This window comes from Haliotis rubra, unplaced genomic scaffold, assembly GCF_003918875.1.
Source record: "Haliotis rubra isolate DU_JTF1 unplaced genomic scaffold, ASM391887v1 Scf28, whole genome shotgun sequence".
NCBI lineage: Eukaryota > Metazoa > Mollusca > Gastropoda > Lepetellida > Haliotidae > Haliotis > Haliotis rubra.
This window is the reverse complement of record NW_025766891.1, coordinates 3,582,981-3,608,956: the sequence shown is the minus strand read 5'-3', so window position 1 is coordinate 3,608,956 and position 25,976 is coordinate 3,582,981. Positions and strand designations below refer to the sequence as shown.

Sequence of the window (25,976 nt, the reverse complement as noted above, 5' to 3'; positions counted from 1 at the left end):
AGAAGACGGCACAAGAAAAGATCTCATAGTCGATCAAGAGACCGTGCTTTAAGAAGGTCAAGGTCAAGAAGTAGAGGTCGGAGGTCAAGAAGCAGGGATAGAAAGAGGTTAGTACCAAGACAATAATAGTTTATTAAATGTTCAGTGCATCGCAGTACTGTTACTTGATCCAGTTATAAGTCACATTGGATGATAGTTGTTGCCTTAGGTCATTCAAAATATTTAAATCCAGTGTATTTTAACACTGTGAGTGGACATCATATTTATAAGGAAAATTGTTTACTGAGACTGCTGTTCAGGTGAGTTCCAACTTGCTTCTATTTGTCTGTTGCCCATCATTTAACTTAAGCTGTGTTACGTGTTGATTCCCATTTTGAAACTAAATACTTAACCAGGAATCAGTCCGTAAGAGAACTGTGAGGAGTGAGTTTGGTCTTACGGCGCTTTTAGCACTATTCCAGCAATATCACGATGGGGGACACCAGAAATGGGCTTCAAACATTGTACCCATGTGGGGAATCGAACCCGGGTCTTCGGGCATGACAAGCAAAGGCTTTAACCACTAGGCTACCCCACTGCCCCGAACTATGCATGAAACTGGCAAACAACAAATGTGCTGTAAGTAGCAGTTGTATTCTAAAATATACTAATTTCTCAAATCAATTCAAGGCTATCACTATGGCAGTACAAGATCAAATTTGATACCAGAACAGCGATTGTAGCAAGAACGACAATGATGATAACATTCACCTCTCAGCAACAGCAACCCCTGTTGCAGGCTCAGGCAGGATATATGATCGTCACACACATTGTTGGTCTTCTGGTAGCTTGAGATGTAATGTGAGATGAGGCAAGAGTTAACTCCTCTTATCTACCTCTCCAGATGATTCTAGAATAATTTCTTTCTAGATCTTTCTAAATCATTCTGCAGAGGCAGGGCTACAGATAAAGGGGCATACAGGCGTAATGTACGCCTAAAAATCAATGAAGTACCTAATTTACTATAAGATTTCAAATGTGTCATGTATGCACATAAATACCTTTGTAATGCCTAACATATAAGGTTTAATAGCTGACAATTTGTTGAATATTATAAATAACAAACCACATCACCAACTTGCTCACACAAAACATGTCAGTACTCCTTCAAAATTCTCAGTTCATCTCCACTTGCAATTTGAGGTGTAAGTACACCCAGACTCCCAAAAGTTATCTGGAGCCCTGGAGGGTAATATCTGAGTAACTCTCCATTCCTGAATAAGAATGGAACCGAGGTCTGTTATTTTTAAGAAATGGAGAGTTACGAGTATATTACTGTATTTAATTTACATTCAAAGTATTGTTAATTAAATGTCAAAATAAAACAAACTATCAAAGTCTTACATTTGAAACTGGCAGACAGATGTGTATAAATCCAGTCATGTGAAAAGTCCTGTGTCGCACAACACAACAACCAGCCTTCATATAACTCTTACACGGTTATTGAGCATTCTAGCAAGCTAGGCTCCATCATTATCCTCTTGGAACGTTCACAAAAGCCATCGTAAACACAAGACATGACAAGACCTGAAAGGTCAAAACAAAATAAAGCCAGCCAAGGGAAGCAACTCCAAAGTGCTATCAAAAAGGCGCGCCGCTACAAATACTATTGCCATTGAACATATATGATGCGGGATGCAAGCCCAAACCCACACTCAAAACTTTAAACATTGTGACCCATATAATCAATGATATTACAAATTACAAAAAAAAAACACTCTCATTCATAACAATATGCCTATAAGATTATAGCACAAGTTTAAATGTGCACACCACTGCCCCTTACTGAATATCTCAAGGGTACAATGTACACAACCGTAACCTTGAATTGTGGATGGCGGTAATTATCATGCTTTCTCGTAAATTAAGTCTCGTTTGATATCATGAAGCGGCCCTTTTGATGTACATACAGTGCCTTGCCTCGCTGACACAAAATGTCCTGAATCTCTACATTACATGTAAGTACAATAAATCTAATTTGTCAGCACTGAAATAAATAGCCCAAGGTCAATAATGCCAACAATTAAAAAAATTATTTTTACAAAATGTCAAGTAAAAAAGGTACAGTTAGCACCAACCTTCTCACATTTCGTCGTCTGCATTCATAGGTGTCAATACTTACTGCAATGGGCTGTCGTACAAAGTGATATAAAGTAACAAACTACGTAATCCACGATACAAGGTGACGTCACATTTTGTGGGTACATGAATGGGTGATGATTGCAAATAGCTTCGGTAAACAAACGTTTCATTCATGAGTGGAATATTAGCCATTTTCAATTTGCTGAATCAATGAATAACATATTTAGTGAGTATACTAAATGAAATCATGCATTTAAAATATGATTTTCGCTGCACTTCCCTTACATCAACAAATCAAGCTTATGCGAGTGTATAACAGATGTTCCTGGCCATGAATTTGCTGGAATGTTGTTAGAAGTGGCATCAAATCGTATTGTGGTAAAAGAATTACTCTCGTTTCAGGTATGTTAATATACACCTACGTTTCTTCTTGATAGCACAATAAATCAATTCACAAATCCTTTACACGACTTATTTTAATCCAGATCTAGGTCGTGGAGTCCAGAGAGAAACAGAGACAGATACAGGTCAAGAAGTAGAGACAGACATACCAGGAGAAGATCCAGGTCAAATTCCAGAAGCAGAGGTCGGAGGTCAAGGTCTGATTCCAGAAGTAGAGGTCGGAGGTCAAGGTCAGATTCACGAGGTAGAAGTCGCAGATCAAGGTCAAGAAGCAGAGGAAGGAGATCAAGGTTCGTCAGAGAAGATATTTATTTTCAGAACTTTTCAGTGAGGGGGAGTATGTTTCTGTAATTAAATGAAACATTTATCAAGGTCAACTTTATGAAAAAAAACACTGTTAAACTCTTCTGAAGTGAGTGAATATTGTTTTATCGTGAATGGGTTCGTCAGGACCAGATTCAGTGATGACAACAGAATGGTGTCAACCTCTCATCTCATGGTGTCCATATCATATATACCATGTCACCATCCTAGTATGATAAAACAAAGCTATGGTTGCCAATGGGACTAGGATAAATATTAAGTCTTGTTCAGATCATGTCAAACTCTCTGAAAATTATCCATCATAGCCACTGAAACAAACACTGCTGCTCACCTACGATTAGGGGTGGTGGGGTAGTCTAGTGGTGAAAGCATTCATTCGTTTCCCACATGGGTACAATGTTTGAAGCCCTTTACTGATGTCCCTGGCAGTGATATTGCTGGAATATTGCTAAAAGAGGCATAAAACTATACTCACTCATCAACAAGTACAACAAGTGATGAAATCAGTTGTATTGTCTCATGGCATAAGTCTCGATAAAATAAGGAATTGGCTCCCTGAGCCTGATTACTCGGGAGGATGTTCGTCTTTAACATGACCGCTCTCAGAAACTCCTTCATTTGTAGTCTGTCAGGACTTATTTGAAATGGCCAACATTTCAGCTAGATCAATCTCATTAAAATCATATCTTAGTTGTTGCTACGTCTACACTAAAATGTAAGCACATCGCTTCAGAACAGGTCACATTAGAGTGATTTTTTGAACTTTGACACACCAATGTGATTATGAAAAAGCTGCTCTCTCAAGCTCTATGTCACTTGTCTCCAACTGACAAGTTTCATTTGAGACTACTATTTGCAAATTGTTTAAACAAATGTCTCAATTATGTTATAAACAGATTCAGACTTTCACTTCTTTGATCTAGTAAGCCATACTCTGATTGGTCAAGTGATAGGTCTTTTTAGGGTGAACTGTGATTGGTGTCCATTGGCAAGCATAAGGATATGTTTTTAATGAAGATGAACTGGATTTATGCCCGACCCTTACAAAGAGCACTATTGACTGCTAGGTAAATCAAAACATGTAATAAATTCTGCTCTAAGCCAGTATTAAGAGCAGTGTGCGAAATAGCTGAAGGCCCGCTAGCCCATGGCTAGTAAAAATCCAGTCGGGACAGTAAATCTCCACAGTCACTGGCCCGACTGGCTAGTGAATTTTCATGGAGTCATTTTGTAAATATATCACTTTCTCTGACTTGTTAAGTTATAATACACTTTTAAATCATCAAAGATTGGGGCCTGATAAAAATGTTCATCATTGTTAGCAACTTAATTATGAAAGCTGTGTCTCCACTCAAGTTTTGGGATAGTGAATTATGTTGTGGGATAGTAACTTTCAGGCATAGCTAGCCCAACTGGCTCGCAAAATTTGGAAACTGTTTCGCACACTGATCAAGAGAGATGGAAATGGTGATAAGGTTACAAGCAATTGGTCCAAATTGGTTCTTATTAGACTTGTCTTCACAGTTACCATGGTGACAAAAATGTTTTGTATGGCAAAAAATTCCATTGTGTAATGTAGTGATTGTACAACCTGAGAATATGTTACCATGGTTACAGATCTCCCGACAAGAAGAAAAGCAGATCACGGAGAGAGAGCCCAGCTCCCAAAGAGTGAGTATCAGAGTGACATATATTACTGTCTCTTATTATTGTTCCTCTTTGATACTCACTGATAGTACCTACTCCTGCAGAGATTCTGGATCAATCTTCTACACTCCATGCTTGTAACCCTGCAATAAGCTAGTGTAGAACTGGTGTTCAGTATCCCATACTTGTAACCCTGTGATGAACCAGGTTAGAATTGGTGCTCAGCAGTCCAATCTCGTAGTGTTGTGATGAATTGGGTTAGAACCGGTCTTCAGCAATCTATGTTTGTAGAAATTGGCTGCGTAATGGTTTTTCAAATGTGGTGACTTGGTTGATACATGTCACTGTATCCCAGTTGCATTGATTGATGCTCGTGATGTCAGCCAATGGATCCAGCTTGGACTACATTGTTACAGTCCGCTGGGCTGAGTGTGTCGTTAGTCCCTAGTTCACTACACTGTTACAGTCCGCTGGGCTGAGTGTGTCGTTAGTCCCTAGTTCACTACATTGTTACAGTCCGCTGGGCTGAGTGTGTCGTTAGTCCCTAGTTCACTACATTGTTACAGTCTGCTGGGCTGAGTGTGTCGTTAGTCCCTAGTTCACTACATTGTTACAGTCCGCTGGGCTGAGTGTGTCGTTAGTCCCTAGTTCACTACATTGTTACAGTCCGCTGGGCTGAGTGTGTTGTTAGTCCCTAGTTCACTTCATTGTTACAGTCCGCTGGGCTGAGTGTGTTGTTAGTCCCATGTTCACTTCATTGTTACAGTCCGCTGGGCTGAGTGTGTCGTTAGTCCCTAGTTCACTACATTGTTACAGTCCGCTGGGCTGAGTGTGTCGTTAGTCCCTAGTTCACTACATTGATTCAGTCCGCTGGGCTGAGTGTGTCATTAGTCCCTAGTTCACTTCATTGTTACAGTCCGCTGGGCTGAGTGTGTCGTTAGTCCCTAGTTCACTACATTGATTCAGTCCGCTGGGCTGAGTGTGTCGTTAGTCCCTAGTTCACTACATTGATTCAGTCCGCTGGGCTGAGTGTGTCGTTAGTCCCTAGTTCACTACATTGTTACAGTCCGCTGGGCTGAGTGTCGTTGGTCCCTAGTTCACTACATTGTTACAGTCCGCTGGGCTGAGTGTGTTGTTAGTCCCTAGTTCACTTCATTGTTACAGTCCGCTGGGCTGAGTGTGTCGTTAGTCCCTAGTTCACTTCATTGTTACAGTCCGCTGGGCTGAGTGTGTGGTTAGTCCCTAGTTCACTTCATTGTTACAGTCCGCTGGGCTGAGTGTGTCGTTAGTCCCTAGTTCACTACATTGATTCAGTCCGCTGGGCTGAGTGTGTCGTTAGTCCCTAGTTCACTTCATTGTTACAGTCCGCTGGGCTGAGTGTGTCGTTAGTCCCTAGTTCACTACATTGTTACAGTCCGCTGTGCTGAGTGTGTCATTAGTCCCTAGTTCACTTCATTGTTACAGTCCGCTGGGCTGAGTGTGTCGTTAGTCCCGAGTTCACTACATTGTTACAGTCCGCTGGGCTGAGTGTGTCGTTAGTCCCTAGTTCACTTCATTGTTACAGTCCGCTGGGCTGAGTGTGTGGTTAGTCCCTAGTTCACTTCATTGTTACAGTCCGCTGGGCTGAGTGTGTCGTTAGTCCCTAGTTCACTTCATTGTTACAGTCCGCTGGGCTGAGTGTGTCGTTAGTCCCTAGTTCACTACATTGTTACAGTCCGGCTGGGCTGGAGTGTGTCGTTAGTCCCTAGTTCACTTCATTGTTACAGTCCGCTGGGCTGAGTGTGTGGTTAGTCCCTAGTTCACTTCATTGTTACAGTCCGCTGGGCTGAGTGTGTCGTTAGTCCCTAGTTCACTACATTGTTACAGTCCGCTGGGCTGAGTGTGTGGTTAGTCCCTAGTTCACTTCATTGTTACAGTCCGCTGGGCTGAGTGTGTCGTTAGTCCCTAGTTCACTACATTGTTACAGTCCGCTGGGCTGAGTGTGTCGTTAGTCCCTAGTTCACTACATTGTTACAGTCCGCTGGGCTGAGTGTGTGGTTAGTCCCTAGTTCACTTCATTGTTACAGTCCGCTGGGCTGAGTGTGTGGTTAGTCCCTAGTTCACTTCATTGTTACAGTCCGCTGGGCTGAGTGTGTCGTTAGTCCCTAGTTCACTTCATTGTTACAGTCCGCTGGGCTGAGTGTGTCGTTAGTCCCTAGTTCACTTCATTGTTACAGTCCGCTGGGCTGAGTGTGTCGTTAGTCCCTAGTTCACTACATTGTTACAGTCCGCTGGGCTGAGTGTGTCGTTAGTCCCTAGTTCACTTCATTGTTACAGTCCGCTGGGCTGAGTGTGTGGTTAGTCCCTAGTTCACTTCATTGTTACAGTCCGCTGGGCTGAGTGTGTGTCGTTAGTCCCTAGTTCACTACATTGTTACAGTCCGCTGGGCTGAGTGTGTGGTTAGTCCCTAGTTCACTTCATTGTTACAGTCCGCTGGGCTGAGTGTGTCGTTAGTCCCTAGTTCACTACATTGTTACAGTCCGCTGGGCTGAGTGTGTGTCGTTAGTCCCTAGTTCACTACATTGTTACAGTCCGCTGGGCTGAGTGTGTCGTTAGTCCCTAGTTCACTTCATTGTTACAGTCCGCTGGGCTGAGTGTGTCGTTAGTCCCTAGTTCACTTCATTGTTACAGTCCGCTGGGCTGAGTGTGTCGTTAGTCCCTAGTTCACTTCATTGTTACAGTCCGCTGGGCTGAGTGTGTCGTTAGTCCCTAGTTCACTTCATTGTTACAGTCAGCTGGGCTGAGTGTGTCGTTAGTCCCTAGTTCACTACATTGTTACAGTCCGCTGGGCTGAGTGTGTCGTTAGTCCCTAGTTCACTACATTGTTACAGTCCTCTGGGCTGAGTGTGTTATTAGTCCCTAGTTCACTACATTGTTACAGTCCGCTGGGCTGAGTGTGTCATTAGTCCCTAGTTCACTTCGTTGTTACAGTCCGCTGGGCTGAGTGTGTCGTTAGACCCTAGTTCACTACATTGTTACAGTCTGCTGGGCTGAGTGTGTCGTTAGACCCTAGTTCACTACATTGTTACAGTCAGCTGGGCTGAGTGTGTTATTAGTCCCTAGTTCACTACATTGTTACAGTCCGCTGGGCTGAGTGTGTCATTAGTCCCTAGTTCACTTCGTTGTTACAGTCCGCTGGGCTGAGTGTGTCGTTAGACCCTAGTTCACTACATTGTTACAGTCTGCTGGGCTGAGTGTGTCGTTAGACCCTAGTTCACTACATTGTTACAGTCAGCTGGGCTGAGTGTGTCATTAGTCCCTAGTTCACTACATTGTTACAGTCCGCTGGGCTGAGTGTGTCGCTTAGTCCCTAGTTCACTACATTGTTACAGTCCGGCTGGCTGAGTGTGTCGTTAGTCCCTAGTTCACTACACTGTTACAGTCCGGCTGGGCTGAGTGTGTCGTTAGACCCTAGTTCACTACATTGTTACAGTCAGCTGGGCTGAGTGTGTCATTAGTCCCTAGTTCACTTCGTTGTTACAGTCCGCTGGGCTGAGTGTGTCGTTAGACCCTAGTTCACTACATTGTTACAGTCTGCTGGGCTGAGTGTGTCGTTAGACCCTAGTTCACTACATTGTTACAGTCAGCTGGGCTGAGTGTGTCATTAGTCCCTAGTTCACTACATTGTTACAGTCTGCTGGGCTGAGTGTGTCGTTAGTCCCTAGTTCACTACATTGTTACAGTCCGCTGGGCTGAGTGTGTCGTTAGTCCCGAGTTCACTACATTGTTACAGTCCGCTGGGCTGAGTGTCGTTGGTCCCTAGTTCACTTCATTGTTACAGTCCGCTGGGCTGAGTGTGTGGTTAGTCCCTAGTTCACTACATTGTTACAGTCCGGCTGGGCTGAGTGTGTGGTTAGTCCCTAGTTCACTTCATTGTTACAGTCCGCTGGGCTGAGTGTGTGTGATTTAGTCCCTAGTTCACTACATTGTTACAGTCCGCTGGGCTGAGTGTGTCGTTAGTCCCTAGTTCACTTCATTGTTACAGTCCGCTGGGCTGAGTGTGTCGTTAGTCCCTAGTTCACTTCATTGTTACAGTCCGCTGGGCTGAGTGTGTCGTTAGTCCCTAGTTCACTTCATTGTTACAGTCCACTGGGCTGAGTGTGTCATTAGTCCCTAGTTCACTTCATTGTTACAGTCCTCTGGGCTGAGTGTGTCGTTAGTCCCTAGTTCACTTCATTGTTACAGTCCGCTGGGCTGAGTGTGTCATTAGTCCCTAGTTCACTACACTGTTACAGTCCGCTGGGCTGAGTGTGTCGTTAGTCCCTAGTTCACTTCATTGTTACAGTCCTCTGGGCTGAGTGTGTCGTTAGTCCCTAGTTCACTACATTTTATGTATGTTTTATGAACTAATTTAAGAACCGTTTAAACATACAATTTACAAGATGTTGCATTTTCATTTTTTTCAGCATCCAGGCAGATATTCGAGAACAGATACCTGGATTTGATGACATGGTAGGTGACCAAAATATAGTGAACAGCAGTGAAAACACGCCAGTAAGAAATCTTGAAGGGCCTACCTTTAGAATACCGCACCACAAACTTTCAAAATACGTCATAATACCTTTTTACATAATTTTATATGATTTGGTTCCAAAACATGTTCTCGAAACAATGCCCTATGATGCCTGCATAGCAACACGGTTGTCCAGCTAATCGCGTGTGTATAAGCTCTGCTCACTGATGTTTCATGTCTACTAGCTATGGTATTGAATAAGCCCAACGATGTTGAGAGTTTATTGTAGTTGTTTACCGGCGTATGCACAACTTATGGCAAGCACCAGTTAATGAAAGCACTTTTGGTTTAAATATATATTTTATATTTCACTTTCACCGTATTTTTTAGGACTAAATGAATTATAAATGGGAACTATGACATATCAATTTTTTTCATTCAGTAATTTGCATCATTAAACAAGACTGGAGGTTTTTTTTACATTGTATATTTCGAAGCGGTTAGAATGCATTACATGTCAGCCATTATTTTGAAGGGTTTAGGTTTTGGGTTTGGGTTTAGGGTTATTGTTAGAATCCAATATGGTAGGTATAGATGTCCGGTGCAATGCATGTGTTACTGGTACCATTTTTTTTTTTTTGATTTTCGTTCATATTTCTAATACTTGTTTCACCCAAATAACGTCAAAGCACACAATTACTGTGGAAAATTTGGGCTAATGGAAATTATCCTGGAACTTGCCCTTAAGCCATTTTCACACGCAACATTTGGGAGCCTACATTTCTTCAGCAACGATTTGAAGGCTAGCTCACCCTCGTGACGTCACTAGACATGCTCATGCCTCCCTCATTCCTTAGTGCGATCCACATTATCCTTACAGTGTATCCTACATCACTTTTCTGTCACAAAATCACCCGATGATTTTTTTAAAAGCATGTCATTCGTGTATACTGTGAATTTGATGTCTGACGCCTGACATCAACAGTTTGTTTTCAGTTTGCGCCATATCGGCTCATTTCACACCACACAGTATCTTGTAAATTACGGAATGGAACGAGTGTGCCGAATGGGATCGGGGCCATTCGTCAATTCTCAGTAGATTCAAATCCCCAGACACCAAGGCTACCCTGTAACCTTCGTAATTCTCTGTGACATATTTGACTATTTCCGTTCATTTCCATAACCTCTCAGGAATTCCTAGATATTTGCACATTGTGCAACAGTGTGGACGTAGCTCAGTTGGTCAGCTGTCAGGCTAAAATCCGACAGTCGCGAGTTAAAATCCGAGGGATTCTCACAAACTGGTTGCCTGTCTCAGTGACATGTGACCTATGGCAGAGAATGTCCTGATGAGAGGTTATGTTGCTGAATTCTAAAGGTGCTCATCTTGAAGTATCACAATTCGCTTGAGCAATAGCCAATCTTATTTAGAACAGCAATAGATGGACTATTAAGAATGTCCAATGTCCAGCATTGGCAGCAACACGGACCATACAGTGTCTTCTCATTGATCCAATGCATCTTTTACTAGTGTTCTGGGGGATAGCATTCCACACCTGACGCAGTGCATGTTCAAGATGGCGAGGAGCGGTCGGGTAGCCTAGTGATTTGCTCGTCATGCCAAAAACTCTGGGTTTGACTCCCCACATGGGTACAATGTGTGAAGCCCATTTCTTGACACCCAGCCGTGATATTGCTGGAATATTGCTTAAAACAAAATATAACTAAAATCACTCACTCAAGATGGTGTCGAACAATATGGCGATCTTGGCGAGGTGTTCTTACACGACATTGACCTGGACGTATCTATTCGATCTCTAAAGTACTGTCGGAAATAGAAAAAACTGTTTATAGGCTGTTACTCTGTAAAACTTACGGAATGGCAAATAGCATATGTCGAAATAACCCGCATCGGCCTAACTGGGCATTCAGTGGAAACGCGTAATAAGGTATCCAGAAAAGCATGTTTACCAGTAAAATCGGGCAAAACTTAGAAAAAATACCAATAGCTGCTGAAAACAATACATCAGACCCTCGACTCACCTGGCATGAAAAGCATGTGCTGCCTACGGGCACTCGGGGTCATCTCAAAGATATTTTATGCTTTATGCTTTGAATATGTCTCATCTATTGATTGTCATCTTACGTGTTTTTCTTTCACAAAGTTTATGTGGAGATATGTAAAAGTATGATACCCATAGAAAAGCTTAAATCAGCCATGGTATTAAATGTCTCAAAATATATAGGTGGCATGACCACCCGATGATCGACAGGGACTGGATAGCATTTGTAAATTGTTATGACGTACCGTTTGCTTCCCCAATCTATGTCCCCTCAAGAATTATCTTATCTCAGCGGACCCGTGAAGATCCGGGGTAGAATAGGTCTTCAGCAACCCATGTGCTTGCCATAAAAAGGCGACTATCTTGTCGTAAGAGGCGATCGGGTGGTCAGTTTCACTGATTTGGTTGACACATGTCATCGGTCAACCGTCAGACCGCCGCCATATAGCTGGAATATTGCTGAGTGCAGCGTCAAACTAAGCTCACTCACTCACTCACTCTTATCTCAGCTGATATCTCTATCGCTCAGCCCGACCCCAACCACCATCTGTAACACCCGTCCTGACACACCGTTTGAGATGACCCCTCCGACCTGTTTCTTTTTATGGTGATAGTGAGACTCCATGGTAGCTACATCCTTAATAGTTTCAGTATTAAAGTCATTATTGTTTACGTCAACTATCGTTTATAATAAAGATAAGGTTATTTTTAAAAAGGTGTTTAACAAACGATCATAATTTTGTTATCACTTTCACTATTTCTTACGAGGGGAGGCCACTTGCTGGCAATTATTGGATTTTGTGTTAGAGAGCAATTCATCAGTCTCAAATGCAATCAAACGGACTATAATTTGCATTAAGTCATGGTCTGTTCTAAATAAGTCGCTTTGGACTTAGAAAGAAAACGCATTGCTTATTTCTGCACTAATCTCTCCTCAGTAAAGTCCATTTTCTACATTTCCTATCTCTCTATCACTGAGACTGTATTTCACACTTTCACATGTTAACTACATAAATTGTAGATATAAATGCGAAAAATCAGTTTTTTCCTATTTCCGACAGGACTTTAGTGATCAGCAGGTATCTGTAGTGTGAGGATGGTTGAATGGTTGCATTGAAAATTCTACTTGACATGCCAACTTGAAGCATGCCCATGGTACATTCACATTTCTCCGCCGTCAGTCTTGGCATCGGGGCGGTGGGGTAGCCTAGTGGTTAAAGCGTTCGCTCGTCACGCCAAAGGCAGTGTAGGAAAGATGAAGAAAATCTAGCCTGTCCACAGGACTGGCAGGTCAAATTTTTTACCAGTCCTGCCAAAATCTAGCCTGTCCTCCAAATATAAATAAAACACCTTCGGCAGTATATATTCAAAAAGGTTATAATCATTATATATATGTCATTGGTTTGCTAAAATTGACCCGACATGAGGACGGACTAGATATTTTTTTAACCCGTCCTCCACAAAATTCACCCGTCTCGGACGTTGGGACGGGCTATCTTTCCTACACTGCCAAAGGCCCGGGTTCGATTCCCCACATGGGTACAATTTGTGAAGCCCATTTCTGGTGTCCCCTGCCGTGATATTGCTGGAATATTGCTTAAAAACGGCGTAAAACCATACTCAGTCAGTCTTGGCATCGCTTGTGTCAGTACCCTTTACGTGTACATCAACAAGTGATGTGACTTTTAAGAGCCTGTCTTTTATAGCCCTATTCTGAATGCTCTACCTGAAAAACAACCCCACATTTTCCATGATGTGTACACAATTGGTTGCATTTTGGTGATGTGACTCAGGGAGGATATAGGGATGGGTTAGATGAGCTGTTCTTCATCATGCTTTGTCTAGAGCATCCTGTATACCTCATTCGCTGATATATTTTCTTATGGCTTTAGCCCGGATAACAATGCAGCCATGTTACTGGTGGTGTGTTTTCAATGCTGTACTATTAGCAAATCTGTGTCACAGGATGGTCTAATTGCCCTGACATGAAACAATCAGAGTTTAATTGTGGGTTGTCTCCCCTCTAAAGTCAACTGTCCGGACACTTTCTGTAGCGAAACCTCCCGGCCCATAAATATTAGAATCAAAGAACACTTATCATCTACCACTAAATCTGATAGAAAATCGGCAATATCAGACCACATCATCAACTACCCCAATCACAACATAATTTGGGACAATGTCGAGATATTATCCAAAAACCACCAGGACTTCACCAAAAGGAAACTTGCAGAAGCAGTTCAAATCCGGAGACACAAGCCCTCAATCAACAGAGACCAGGGATATCTCATCCCTTCTGCATACAATGATCTCATAAAAACAACAGATTAGAGCACCTCAGCCATCATTGTTAATTAATCTCATCAGCATGTATATTTTGTTTTTTACCTCCACCACCATTGGCTTCCTATTGTCACTACATTATTGCCACCGTGCCTTGTTGTTATTGTTAATCCCCCTCATTCAGTCCTACATGTTGTTATTACTTAATCCCTGTTCATGTATATAAGTCTGTTCTGTGCTGTAGTACTTCACTCTTGCTTGACAACGGTATAAGAATCCATACCGAAACGTCGCATCGTATATAATAAAGAAGTTGTTATCCATAAACTTTCTTACTTTCTTATTAGTCACCAACTTCTAAATGCCAATCAAACAGATCACTTTCTGTAGCATCAATTAGATTTCATTGACTGACAGATTTGCATGTGAACAGATTTTTCAAATCTTCCCTGATAGATGTTTTGTTCAGTATGAAAAATACTGGGGAAGTATCATTATGATTATGGCAGAATGGTGCTAAAGATTACTGATAGATCATATGTTAGAAGGACTTGGCATTTAGAAGCCTGTATGATGAAGCAGAACACTATTTATTAATAGACAACTTTTTAATTGCTCTAGATGCATCGTTTCGGTGTAGATGCTAACATCATCACCATTTGCTTGTTAACTCCTTAAGCCCGAGAGCCCCATCACTACTCAACACCTGGTAGCCCTCGCTGATTGCCCACTCTCTGTGCCGATACTAATTAGTGCTAGTCACACCTGATTTCCCTGGCATATTTCGGGGATCACAGGAAACTGTCTAGTCGTACAAACAAGTCCTGATTGTTTAGTTGTGTGGTAAAGATATATGTTGAAAGAAATCAGGTGTGAAAACATGTCGTGTATTGCAAGCTTTATGTAATTTTATTGCAAGTTTCTCTTGTAGACCTTTTGTCGGCTTGTACATTTATATTTTATCACAATATGCATACACATGTATTCTTTGTATGTAACAGATGAGACACACGTTACCAAATTCTCTCTCTTATATCATTGTGTGAGGCTTAAATTTACAAAACATCTATGACAATGACATACTGTAAAGAAGAATTTACTTTCATACTTTATAATCCTCGACGAAAATAGCGGTTTTGCCGATACATTTCTAGTGTTTACGAATTATTTTAATGAAAGTACTATAACGCTAGTCTGTAACTAGCACAAAGCACATTCATAGCATTAAACTTTATTCCATACAGATTTAATGCAGAAAACATACATGACCATACAAACATACATATACAAAATGTATACTACATATTCCTTGCATAGACATAAAACAAAGAGTCACGTGATAGGCCATCAATTTCAAATTTCGAATAGAGCGTTCGATTATCTCAACTGTTCAATGTAGTGGCTAGTCATATGTTATCTGCGACCAATCGTATCATGAGATACCTGTCATAGAGGAAAGGACAGGTGATGGGGCGTGGGCGAAATTTCTGAAGAGCACGTTTGGTCACTCAGCAGCTTGGATAGAGATTGGTTATTGGCTATATCCTTGACCAGTCGATATGCTGGGTTTCGGCTTTATCAACTCAAGCTATCATGTAACAGTTTGTGTATTGTAAACATACACACTGGTATCTCAACTGTTCAGTTTAGTGGCTGGTCATATATATGTTATCTGCGACCAATCGTATGATGAGATACCTGTCATAGAGGAAAGGACAGGTGATGGGGCGTGGGCGAAATTTCTGAAGAGCACGTTTGGTCACTCAGCAGCTTGGATAGAGATTGGTTATTGGCTATATCCTTGACCAGTCGATATGCTGGGTTTCGGCTTTATCAACTCAAGCTATCATGTAACAGTTTGTGTATTGTAAACATACACACTGGTAACGATGTATGAAATATACACATAAGACAAATAGGAGTAGATAGTCACTTTGGCGAGTTTATTTGTCCTCATTTTAGTGTTTTTCGATAAGTAAAACAAAGCGATTGAAATCCAACCACTGAGTAGAGGTAGTATTTATTTTCATATACATTTTATGCACACAACTAGTACATAAAACATAATGATTTGCTGTACATGTAAATATAACCTTCACCTTGATACGAATGACTATCCAAACTAGAGTACACGCATTACAGAATTCATGAGGTATGGTGTATAAACTTGCAGTTGACCCCCCCACCCCCAATTTTAATGAAGGTGGGCGTGCCTATATCTTTACTGAATGCAAATGAGGTTCATAAGATTACAGATGTGCATGCATGTATAAACATCACAGAGAGGGGCGTGACTCCATAAAGAAGGATGTCCAATGATATAACAACGCATCTGTTTATTTTACACTTGTCACGGGACAAACCTTTCAACAAGGACGTAACTACATATGCATTCTACTGGAGCTGTTATTTCAAGGTCAAATGAGGCGTTCAATTATCTCATTACTGTAATCTGCTTGAATGATTATACGCATGTGTATCGATACTGTAACTGATATACTATCCAGCTTTTATTGACGATGGATCAATAGAGACTGAGTTGATTGATACACGTGATAATTGCACCGGATTTGATAATTACACAGATCAAATACAAACGTTTTACACAATGCTCATGTTTACAAATTGCATAGAAAACTGACAATTCAAATCAACATGAAACTTTCAACAGCTTGAACAAAAAATGCTTGAAATACCTTTGTATGGCTTACATGTAATAACTTATGATATTACTTCTGTCCATGTGTGACAATGTTTTGAATTACCAACTTACAGTCTTTTGTAACAAACCTAGTAAAACATTTCATTGTTGTAATAACACTGACATGTATGTATGTATTCGATGCAAGGGCGCGACTTATCACTTCAAATTAGTAAGTTCAATTATGTTTAATTTATTCGAGCTTGGATGTATAATTACTTGTGTTTATACATTATGTTTCAGTATATGAAACATGACAACGTAATGATGCCTAAAAAGTAAATTCAAACTATTCTATTGTGTTTGAATTCTTTGTATGTCCTTGAAATTGCGATATTGTTTCCTATTTATTAGGTAGTTGAAGGAAATATAATTTTTAGTAACCTCTAAACCATTACATCTAATTCAATCAAGGTGCATACAAAGTATTTTAGTATCCATTCCCAAGGTAGAGTACCAGGCACTTACCTCTGTAAAAACATCATAATCCCCTTTCTCGCCACATGCCTTCATTTGCTAAACGCTGTACAAGCCTATGATAATGATTAGCAATTGTTATCAAAACACTTTAAATACTTCTTCTGATTGATACTAAAGGTGGGATCTCTCATAAGAAAAGCTAATATTTGCTCAGTACTGCTAAATTGGTTGAAATAATAGGTACAGTGCGATTTTTAAAAGTACAACATACATGTGCATCTCTCGCTGAATAAGAGGTGCTTTCTGTTGACGACTGTATGTGGCTCTCACTGTGAGAAACTGCTAATTACCTGCCCCATAAACACGTCACTCGCTGTGAGGAGCTGATTAATTTGCCCCATATATGCGTCTCTCGGCCTTAATGAGTTAATGGTGTACCCGAGGAGATCCAGGATACAACTGGTCTTCAGCAACCCATGCTTGTTGTAAAAGGTGACTAACGGGATCGGGTGGTCAGACTCGCTGACTTGGTTGACACATGTTGTTGTTTGTATCCCATTTGCATAGAATGATGCTCATGATGTTGATCACTGGATTGTCTGGTCAAGACTCAATTATTTTCAAACCGCCGCCATATCACTGGAATATTGCTGAGTGTTGTGTATAACAACAATCACAAACACAAACGGTACAGAGTAATGTCCTTTTGGTCACTCTCGTTCGTTCCCCGTAAGGGTCCACTCATACACATACAAACTTCTTGCACCAACTCTGGAATTGTACATGCCAAAAGACCAAAACTGTAATCACCCTTTCAAGTTGGTTATTTGTTGTTTAACGCCGCACTCAGCAATATTCCAGCTATATGGTCGCAGCCTGTGCATAATCAAGTCTGGACCAGACAGTCCAGTGATCAATAGCATGAACATCATTCTACACATTTGGGATACGACGACATGTGTCAACCAAGTCAGCGAGCCTGACCACCCGATCCCGATAGTCGCCTTTTATGACAAGTATGGGTTGTTGAAGACCAATTCTAACCCGGACCTTCACAGGGCCCTTCCAAGTATAAGAAATACCATGTCATGTTTTTCTTGTTTGCAGACAGGGCGGTGGGGTAGCCTAGTGGTTAAGGCGTTCGATCGTCACGCCGAAGACCGGGGTTCGATTCCACACATGGGCACAGTGTGTGAAGTCCATTTCTGGTGTGTCCCCCGCCATGATATTGCTGGAATATTGCTAAAAGCGTCGTAAAACTAAACTCACTCACTCACTCTTTGCAGACTCCAGGAGAACAGGCTAGTGCCAGGATGAGATTGGCACTGAAGGCCGCAGGTAGGTTGACTTCATTTTGATACTACTATGTCTATACTGTACTTCAATACTATATATCTGTATATATCGTTCTATATACCATTATATACAGTGGAACCCAGATGTTCGGAAACCTTGCCTACCAGATGATGTTTACCTGAAACTAAATATATATAATAAATTATTATATAGGTAGTATTTTTCCTGTACCACGATTGGTCATTGTCAAAATACCGCCACATGATTGACTACAAAAACACGATATTGACTTGAGTTTTCTGATAAAATGACGATATTGACTTGGGTTACTAAAATAGACAAGGAATCCCATGTCATCGAAGGGTCTTCCCCTGCTTTTCAGCCAATCAGATCACTCGGATAGATGGCACAGTGTGTGCATTAAAAGTTTATGTTAAAACTCGTTTCTCTTTCATTATATAATAATTTATTTTATTGACCGAGAAAATTCTCGGTTTTTTTCAAACAATATCGACCTGCGCAATCTCAGTCGATATTGTTTTACTCAGGTCAATAAAAACCGATATCGACCTCTACAAGAGTCTATAATTGTATAATGTTTTATTATCAGTGTTTCCTTTTACTGGCATATGCTGGTATTTTATCGGTTAAAATGTCAAATGACCGGTATATTTATGGCTAACAAATCCTAGGGCCAGGCAATAAATTTACCTGATTTAATACCTGGTTAAATTATTTCCACGAAATAGGCAATGAAAATTTCCAGCAACTGTTAAGTTTGCAAACAGCAAACAGTTTGTTTGGAAACTGCCAAGTAAAGTTTATCGATCTGCACCATATACAATACATGTATGGAATTCCCTGTCTATTTTTAGTAACAACCCCTGATGCTTATTGCGATTGGCTAGACACCTCACTTAACCTTGACCCAGATGTTTATTATGTGAGAGGCATTTTGGCATGAGGCTATCATTTATCATATGGCAATGCTCTATCGGGAAAGTAGTAAAAACTTATATTCCAGCAAAACAATCCATGAAATAACATTTTTAAACATCCAGAAAATTAAATAAGAAGTGGAAAGAGGTTCCATGGGTACGGTATGACAATCATAAACAATTGGGTGGGTGTGTTGCGATTTAGTTTTGGTAACAAAACATGCAACAATTACTGTTATATCACATTTTATGTACGATTGTAATTTAGTATGTATATTTTAATTATAAAATGAAACACAAACACACACATGTATTGTGTTTATGTTTATTAAATTGGAAAAGAAGTGGACTGGTAAAAATAATAAGTACTGGTTTATTTGTGGCTTAACAGTCCCTTGGACTGGTAAATTTGAAAATCACAGGGAACACTGTGTCACTTATCCAGAAATCCGTTTTCAGACACAGAAACAAGCAGATGCTTGATCTGCAATTTTCTGCAACTGCATCCATCATTAAAGTGGCAGTTATGATCGCATTAATTCACCTCTCCGTCCAGCTGAATTCACTTGAGGGATATTAGGCATTGTATGATAGGATTTGGGGGCTTGTTTTATTGCCTCCAGTGAACATGGGCAGGGCAGGTAACTGACAAAGGGATTCAGATCTCCAGACATGCATTCATCCAGACAATAAATGTTGGGGAAACCCCAGTGTCAACATAAACATTGACTGCATCATGATAGATCTTAATCAAATACAAAACAACATGTTCAGTAGCAGGCTGAATTTTCCAGTAGAGTATGCCGCCATGCCTTTATGAAGTATATTTCATAGTTATACTAACTTATAGCTTTATGGCAGTTTAGACTGAGTGACACAAGTTGCTGTTGTTATATGATCTACAGCTGTAACATTATATGACCTACAGCTGTAACTGTTGTTTATTACCTACAGCTGTAACTAATGCTATATGATTCACAGTACATCTGTAACTAATGCTATATGATTCACTGCTGTAACCAATGCTATATGATTCACAGCTGTAACTAATGCTATATCATTCACAGCTGTAACTAATGCTATATACATTCACAGCTGTAACCAATGCTATATGATTCACAGCTGTAACTAATGCTATATGATCTCACAGCTGTAACTAATGCTATATGATTCACAGCTGTAACTAATGCTATATGATTGTACAGCTGTAACCAATGCTATATGATTCACAGCTGTAACCAATGCTATATGATGTACAGCTGTAACTGTACATGTAACTGCTATATGATGTACATCTGTAACTAATGCTATATGATGTACAGCTGTAACTAATGCTATATGATGTACAGATGTAACTAATGCTATATGATTGTACATCTGTAACTAATGCTATATGTTGTACATCTGTAACTAATGCTATATGATTGTACAGCTGTAAACTAATGCTGTACATATGTAACTAATGCTCACATCTGTAACTAATGCTATATGTTGTAATGTAACTATGCTATATGATGTACAGCTGTAACTAATGCTATATGATGTACATCTGTAACTAATGCTATATGTTGTACAGCTGTAACTAATGCTATATATGATTCACATCTGTAACCTGTAACTAATGCTAATGCTATATGATTCACATCTGTAACTAATGCTATATGTTGTACATCTGTAACTAATGCTATATGTTGTACATCTGTAACTAATGCTATATGTTGTACATCTGTAACTAATGCTATATGCTGTACATCTGTAACTAATGCTATATGTTGTACATCTGTAACTAATGCTATATGCTGTACAGCTGTAACTAATGCTATATGCTGTACAGCTGTAACTAATGCTATATGTTGTACATCTGTAACTAATGCTATATGTTGTACATCTGTAACTAATGCTATATGTTGTACAGCTGTAACTAATGCTATATGTACAGATGTACAGCTGTAATGTAACTAATGCTATATGCTGTACAGATGTAACTAATGCTATATGCTGTACAGATGTAACTAATGCTATATGCTGTACAGCTGTAACTAATGCTATATGTTGTACATCTGTAACTAATGCTATATGTTGTACATCTGTAACTAATGCTATATGTTGTACATCTGTAACTAATGCTATATGCTGTACAGATGTAACTAATGCTATATGTTGTACATCTGTAACTAATGCTATATGCTGTACAGATGTAACTAATGCTATATGCTGTACATCTGTAACTAATGCTATATGCTGTACAGATGTAACTAATGCTATATGCTGTACATCTGTAACTAATGCTATATGATTCACAGCTGTAACTAATGCTATATGATTCACAGCTGCAGCTGATGAGAAGATCCGTGAACAGCTGCAGGAATCGGGAGTGGAGGACACAATCAGCTTCAACAAAGCTGTTGCCAACATCGAGGCCGACAAATTCAAACCAGCACCTTTCAAGTCAAACAAGGGAGATAAGATAAAGGTTTGTGTCGGATGCGTATATTGATGACACCAAGTTATTACGTTTGATTATCACATGATTAGCCTATCCAAACTTGTTCAAAAGTTCAAAATAATATATAGAGAAGAGTAGTGTATTTGAATAGATATATACATGACACATCATTAGAACATAAGCTATTGAACATATGTTATACTTGGGATTACACTTTCTCAGTAAAGTACAGAGTGTAGTACTTAAGTTGGGTTGAGTCCCATCTTGGATTCGAATCAACACTCACCAGGGTTTGACGCTCACTGATTTCTCCCACTTGCCAAGAGGGCAAGTAGAAAAGTTAAACTACTTGCCCATCACAGATACTACTTGCCCCATGTTACTTATGGTATAGAAAGAACTAGACAAACAAAACACAGCAAGTGAAGAGTTTTAATGAATGAATTGAGGTTAGAAGTTGAAAAAATATGTACTTGCCACTTGGGCAAGCCTTTTAGCAAATTTACTTGCCCTGATTAATTAGTACTTGCCACGGGCAAGCGGACAAGCATGAGTGTCGAACCCTGCTCACAAAGTTTAGGCACCTTATTGCAGGCACTGTATTATTTCAAAAGTTGTTTTTGAAAGTTAACTTCAAATCAACAACAAAATGTAATATATACTGGACAAAATAAGTTAAGGATATTGGTATTTTATGATTGATATTTTCATCAGTGTGTCAATAAATAAATGGATGATTATTCATAGTTTGAAATTTTACATATGTCCCTAACTATTTTCGTCCAGTATATATTAAATTTTCTCTCTCTTAATGATGCTTGCCATTGGGTCCAAGAAGATCTGTGTGGCAAGATAACATATTGGTCATGGTCCTGTTCCACAAACCAGTTGTAGCACCACGACTCGTAAGTCTATGTTAAAGTATGGGAGTTACGATCATCTTAGGGTTACGACAGTCGTAAGTCTATGTTAAAGTATGGGAGTTAGGATCATCTTAGGGTTACGACAATCGTAAGTCTATGTTAAAGTATGGGAGTTAGGATTATCTTAGGGTTACGACAGTCGTAAGTCTATGTTAAAGTATGGGAGTTAGGATTATCTTAGGGTTACGACAGTCGTAAGTCTATGTTAAAGTATGGGAGTTAGGATCATCTTAGGGTTACGACAGTTCTATGAAAGTATGGGAGTTAGGATTATCTTAGGGTCTATGCTAAATGTTAAAGTATGGGAGTTAGGATTATCTTAGGGTTACGACAGTCGTAAGTCTATGTTAAAGTATGGGAGTTACGATCGTCTTAGTGTTACATTCGCTTTTAGAAACAGGGCCCTGACCTAACAGGAGATATGAATAATGAATTTAAATTATACACCTCATTCCAAACTCTCTTTCACAGACGGAGGCTGCAGATGATGGCTACACGACACACGAAAAGGCAATGTTTGGATCTGGCAAGGTCAACATCAAGTTGGATCCAGTCAAACCGGTTTACGTTGAGCCCGATTCATATGCTCACGCTAATGTATGTGGTTTTCTGTTATGGGTGGGTGAGTGAGTGAGTGAGTATGGTTTACACCGCTTTTAGCAATATTACAGCAATATCACGTCAGGTGACACCAGAAATTGGGTTCACACATTGTACTCATGTTGGGTACTGGTGTTCAGCATGATGAGCGAACACTTTAACCACTAGGCAATCAAACAAACTTTATCTGGTTATTTCAGTATTGACAGAATCATCCCTGGAATAATTGATTTTAACTGACTTGATGACAATGGGTTCTTCACGTACTAGTCTTATTCAAAGCAGGGAACCTATCCAAAAGTGCTGTCTGGATATAAATGCAGCAAACTCGAGCTGTATTATTTCACACAAATAGTAGTCTGTCATACAGACCCTGAAACAAACATTTTTTTATTTATTTATTTATTTTTATTTTGTATTTATTTTATTATTATATATATTTTTTAAAATTATTTTAAAATTTATTTTGGGGAGAGGAATGGTTTGTTTAGACTTGTCATCGATTCATGGGCAGGGCAGATCCAGAAGTGGGTGCGGACAGGTGTTTAAGGACAGTTTGATTGATATCAGTTATTGCATCAATATTTGGAATGGTTCCATCATGCTCATGTTTTTTGTTATCATTCAGTTGCGTGAGTGAAATATCCTATATTGTGTTTTGTTATCATTCAGTTGCGTGAGTGAAATATCCTATATTGTGTTTTGTTATCATTCAGTTGCGTGAGTGAAATATCCTATATTGTGTTTTGTTATCATTCAGTTGCGTGAGTGAAATATCCTATATTGTTTTTGTTATCATTCAGTTGCGTGAGTGAAATATCCTATATTGTGTTTTGTTATCATTCAGTTGCGTGAGTGAAATATCCTATATTGTTTTTTGTTATCATTCAGTTGCGTGAGTGAAATATCCTATATTGTTTTTGTTATCATTCAGTTGCGTGAGTGAAATATCCTATATTGTGTTTTGTTATCATTCAGTTGCATGAGTGAAATATCCTATATTGTGTTTTGTTATCATTCAGTTGCGTGAGTGAAATATCCTATATTGTTTTGTTATCATTCAGTTGCGTGAGTGAAATATCCTATATATTGTTTTGTTATCATTCAGTTGCATGGAGTGAAATATCCTATATTGTTTTTTGTTATCATTCAGTTGCGTGAGTGAAATATCCTATATTGTTTTTGTTATCATTCAGTTGCATGAGTGAAATATCCTATATTGTTTTTTGTTATCATTCAGTTGCGTGAGTGAAATATCCTATATTGTTTTTGTTATCATTCAGTTGCATGAGTGAAATATCCTATATTGTTTATTGTTATCATTCAGTTGCGTGAGTGAAATATCCTATATTGTTTTTGTTATCATTCAGTTGCGTGAGTGAAATATCCTATATTGTTTTTTGTTATCATTCAGTTGCGTGAGTGAAATATCCTATATTGTGTTTTGTTATCATTCAGTTGCGTGAGTGAAATATCCTATATTGTTTTTTGTTATCATTCAGTTGGCGTGGAGTGAAATATCCTATATTGTTTTTGTTATCATTCAGTTGCATGAGTGAAATATCCTATATTGTTTTCATTTATCATTCAGCGGAGTGAAATATCCTATATTGTTTTTGTTATCATTCAGTTCGTGTGAGTGAAATATCCTATATTGTGTTTTGTTATCATTCAGTTGCGTGGAGTGAAATATCCTATATTGTGTTTTGTTATCATTCAGTTGCATATGGAGTGAAATATCCTATATTGTTTTTTGTTATCATTCAGTTGCGTGAGTGAAATATCCTATATTGTGTTTTGTTATCATTCAGTTGCATTGAGTGAAATATCCTATATTGTTTTTGTTATCATTCAGTTAGCGTGAGTGAAATATCCTATATTTGTTTTGTTATCATTCAGTTGCATGAGTGAAATATCCTATATTGTTTTTGTTATCATTCAGTTCGCATTGAGTGAAATATCCTATATTGTTTTGTTATCATTCAGTTGCATGAGTGAAATATCCTATATTGTTTATTGTTATCATTCAGTTGCGTGAGTGAAATATCCTATATTGTTTTTGTTATCATTCAGTTGCGTGAGTGAAATATCCTATATTGTTTTTTGTTATCATTCAGTTGCGTGAGTGAAATATCCTATATTGTGTTTTGTTATCATTCAGTTGCGTGAGTGAAATATCCTATATTGTTTTTGTTATCATTCAGTTGCATGAGTGAAATATCCTATATTGTTTTTTGTTATCATTCAGTTGCGTGAGTGAAATATCCTATATTGTTTTTTGTTATCATTCAGTTGCGTGAGTGAAATATCCTATATTGTTTTTTGTTATCATTCAGTTGCATGGAGATCCTGAGGAAAAGATGCAGAGGTGGTTACAGAAGCTGAGTGCGATGAGGAAGAAGAAGCTGGAAGGGGAAGCGCTGTGATGGTGAACAAGATGGCGTCTGGTACAGGCAACTCAATGACCCAAGGGATCACATGGAAAAATTTAGGGGCACAGAAAATATTTGTTACATAGCCCTGTCTGTGCATCATCATCATCATCATCATTAGTTCCAGGCAGGATTTCATTTTGGACAGATACCTTGAATAGAAAGGTTCAAAGTATAAGGGATTGTGTGGCCAAGATGGAGGATCAATATGTATAAGAAGTGATGACTCAGATAGTAGATGCATGGCTGCAGCCAGGATTTCCTTGGACTGGGCCAGTTGGCCCCTACCTTTAGAAAATGTGGGCCACTAAACAAAAGTGACAACACTATGATAAACTATCAAGTTGAGCTCCGTACAGCGAAACTGGCTCCATACAAGGTTCTTGAGGGGCATATAGAAGTTGGTATTCAAGTACATGTATAAGACAACATATTATGGATGTCAACTTCTTCTTTATTGTATACACGTTTCTGGGCTATTCCTTGCCCCTTCATTACCTTCATCTTACACATGCTCCTTACAGGGGCATATGCAAATAGACATACAAGCAATATGCAGAGCTTAGGAAGCCTCATTTTGACTTCTGGAAGTTTCAATATTTTGATTTTGATCTCCAAGTGTTTGACATCGCTTCCAATGAAAATTCTTCTTTTTTTCAAATGAAGTATGCACCCGATATGTAAAAATGTGGTATAAACTATAAATTTGAGCCATTATTGGTGCATACATATATTAATAAAGCGCCAAGATAAGTACAATTTGCAGGAATCCCGCGATTACGCAGTCTGGCGTCAGCACTGTAGATGTCTGAAATATGTTGTTTTGAAAAGCAAAAACACCGTCATGTAATTATAACATCTTTTACAAATAAATCTCACTGCTGTTTA

The 25,976-nt window shown here is 39.3% G+C and overlaps 1 protein-coding gene across 1 annotated transcript; it reads left to right on the top strand.

Annotated features, from left to right (window-relative positions):
* Position 1: 1 nt before the first annotated feature.
* On the top strand, positions 2–25,976 carry LOC124281159 (serine/Arginine-related protein 53-like). Its single transcript, XM_046717193.1, has 8 exons — positions 2–107; positions 2,607–2,813; positions 4,465–4,518; positions 8,940–8,985; positions 17,740–17,791; positions 21,018–21,160; positions 22,528–22,653; positions 24,993–25,976. The coding sequence occupies exons 4-8, from the start codon at positions 8,983–8,985 to the stop codon at positions 25,080–25,082; spliced, it is 414 nt and encodes a 137-aa protein (XP_046573149.1). The 5' UTR covers positions 2–107; positions 2,607–2,813; positions 4,465–4,518; positions 8,940–8,982; the 3' UTR covers positions 25,083–25,976.

Bases quoted from the DNA above. Each gene is read 5' to 3' on its own strand.
- LOC124281159 (XM_046717193.1), top strand. The intron at 17,792-21,017 runs GTAGGTTGACTT...TATGATTCACAG, and splicing joins ATTGGCACTGAAGGCCGCAG to CTGCAGCTGATGAGAAGATC. The intron at 21,161-22,527 runs GTTTGTGTCGGA...TCTCTTTCACAG, and splicing joins ACAAGGGAGATAAGATAAAG to ACGGAGGCTGCAGATGATGG.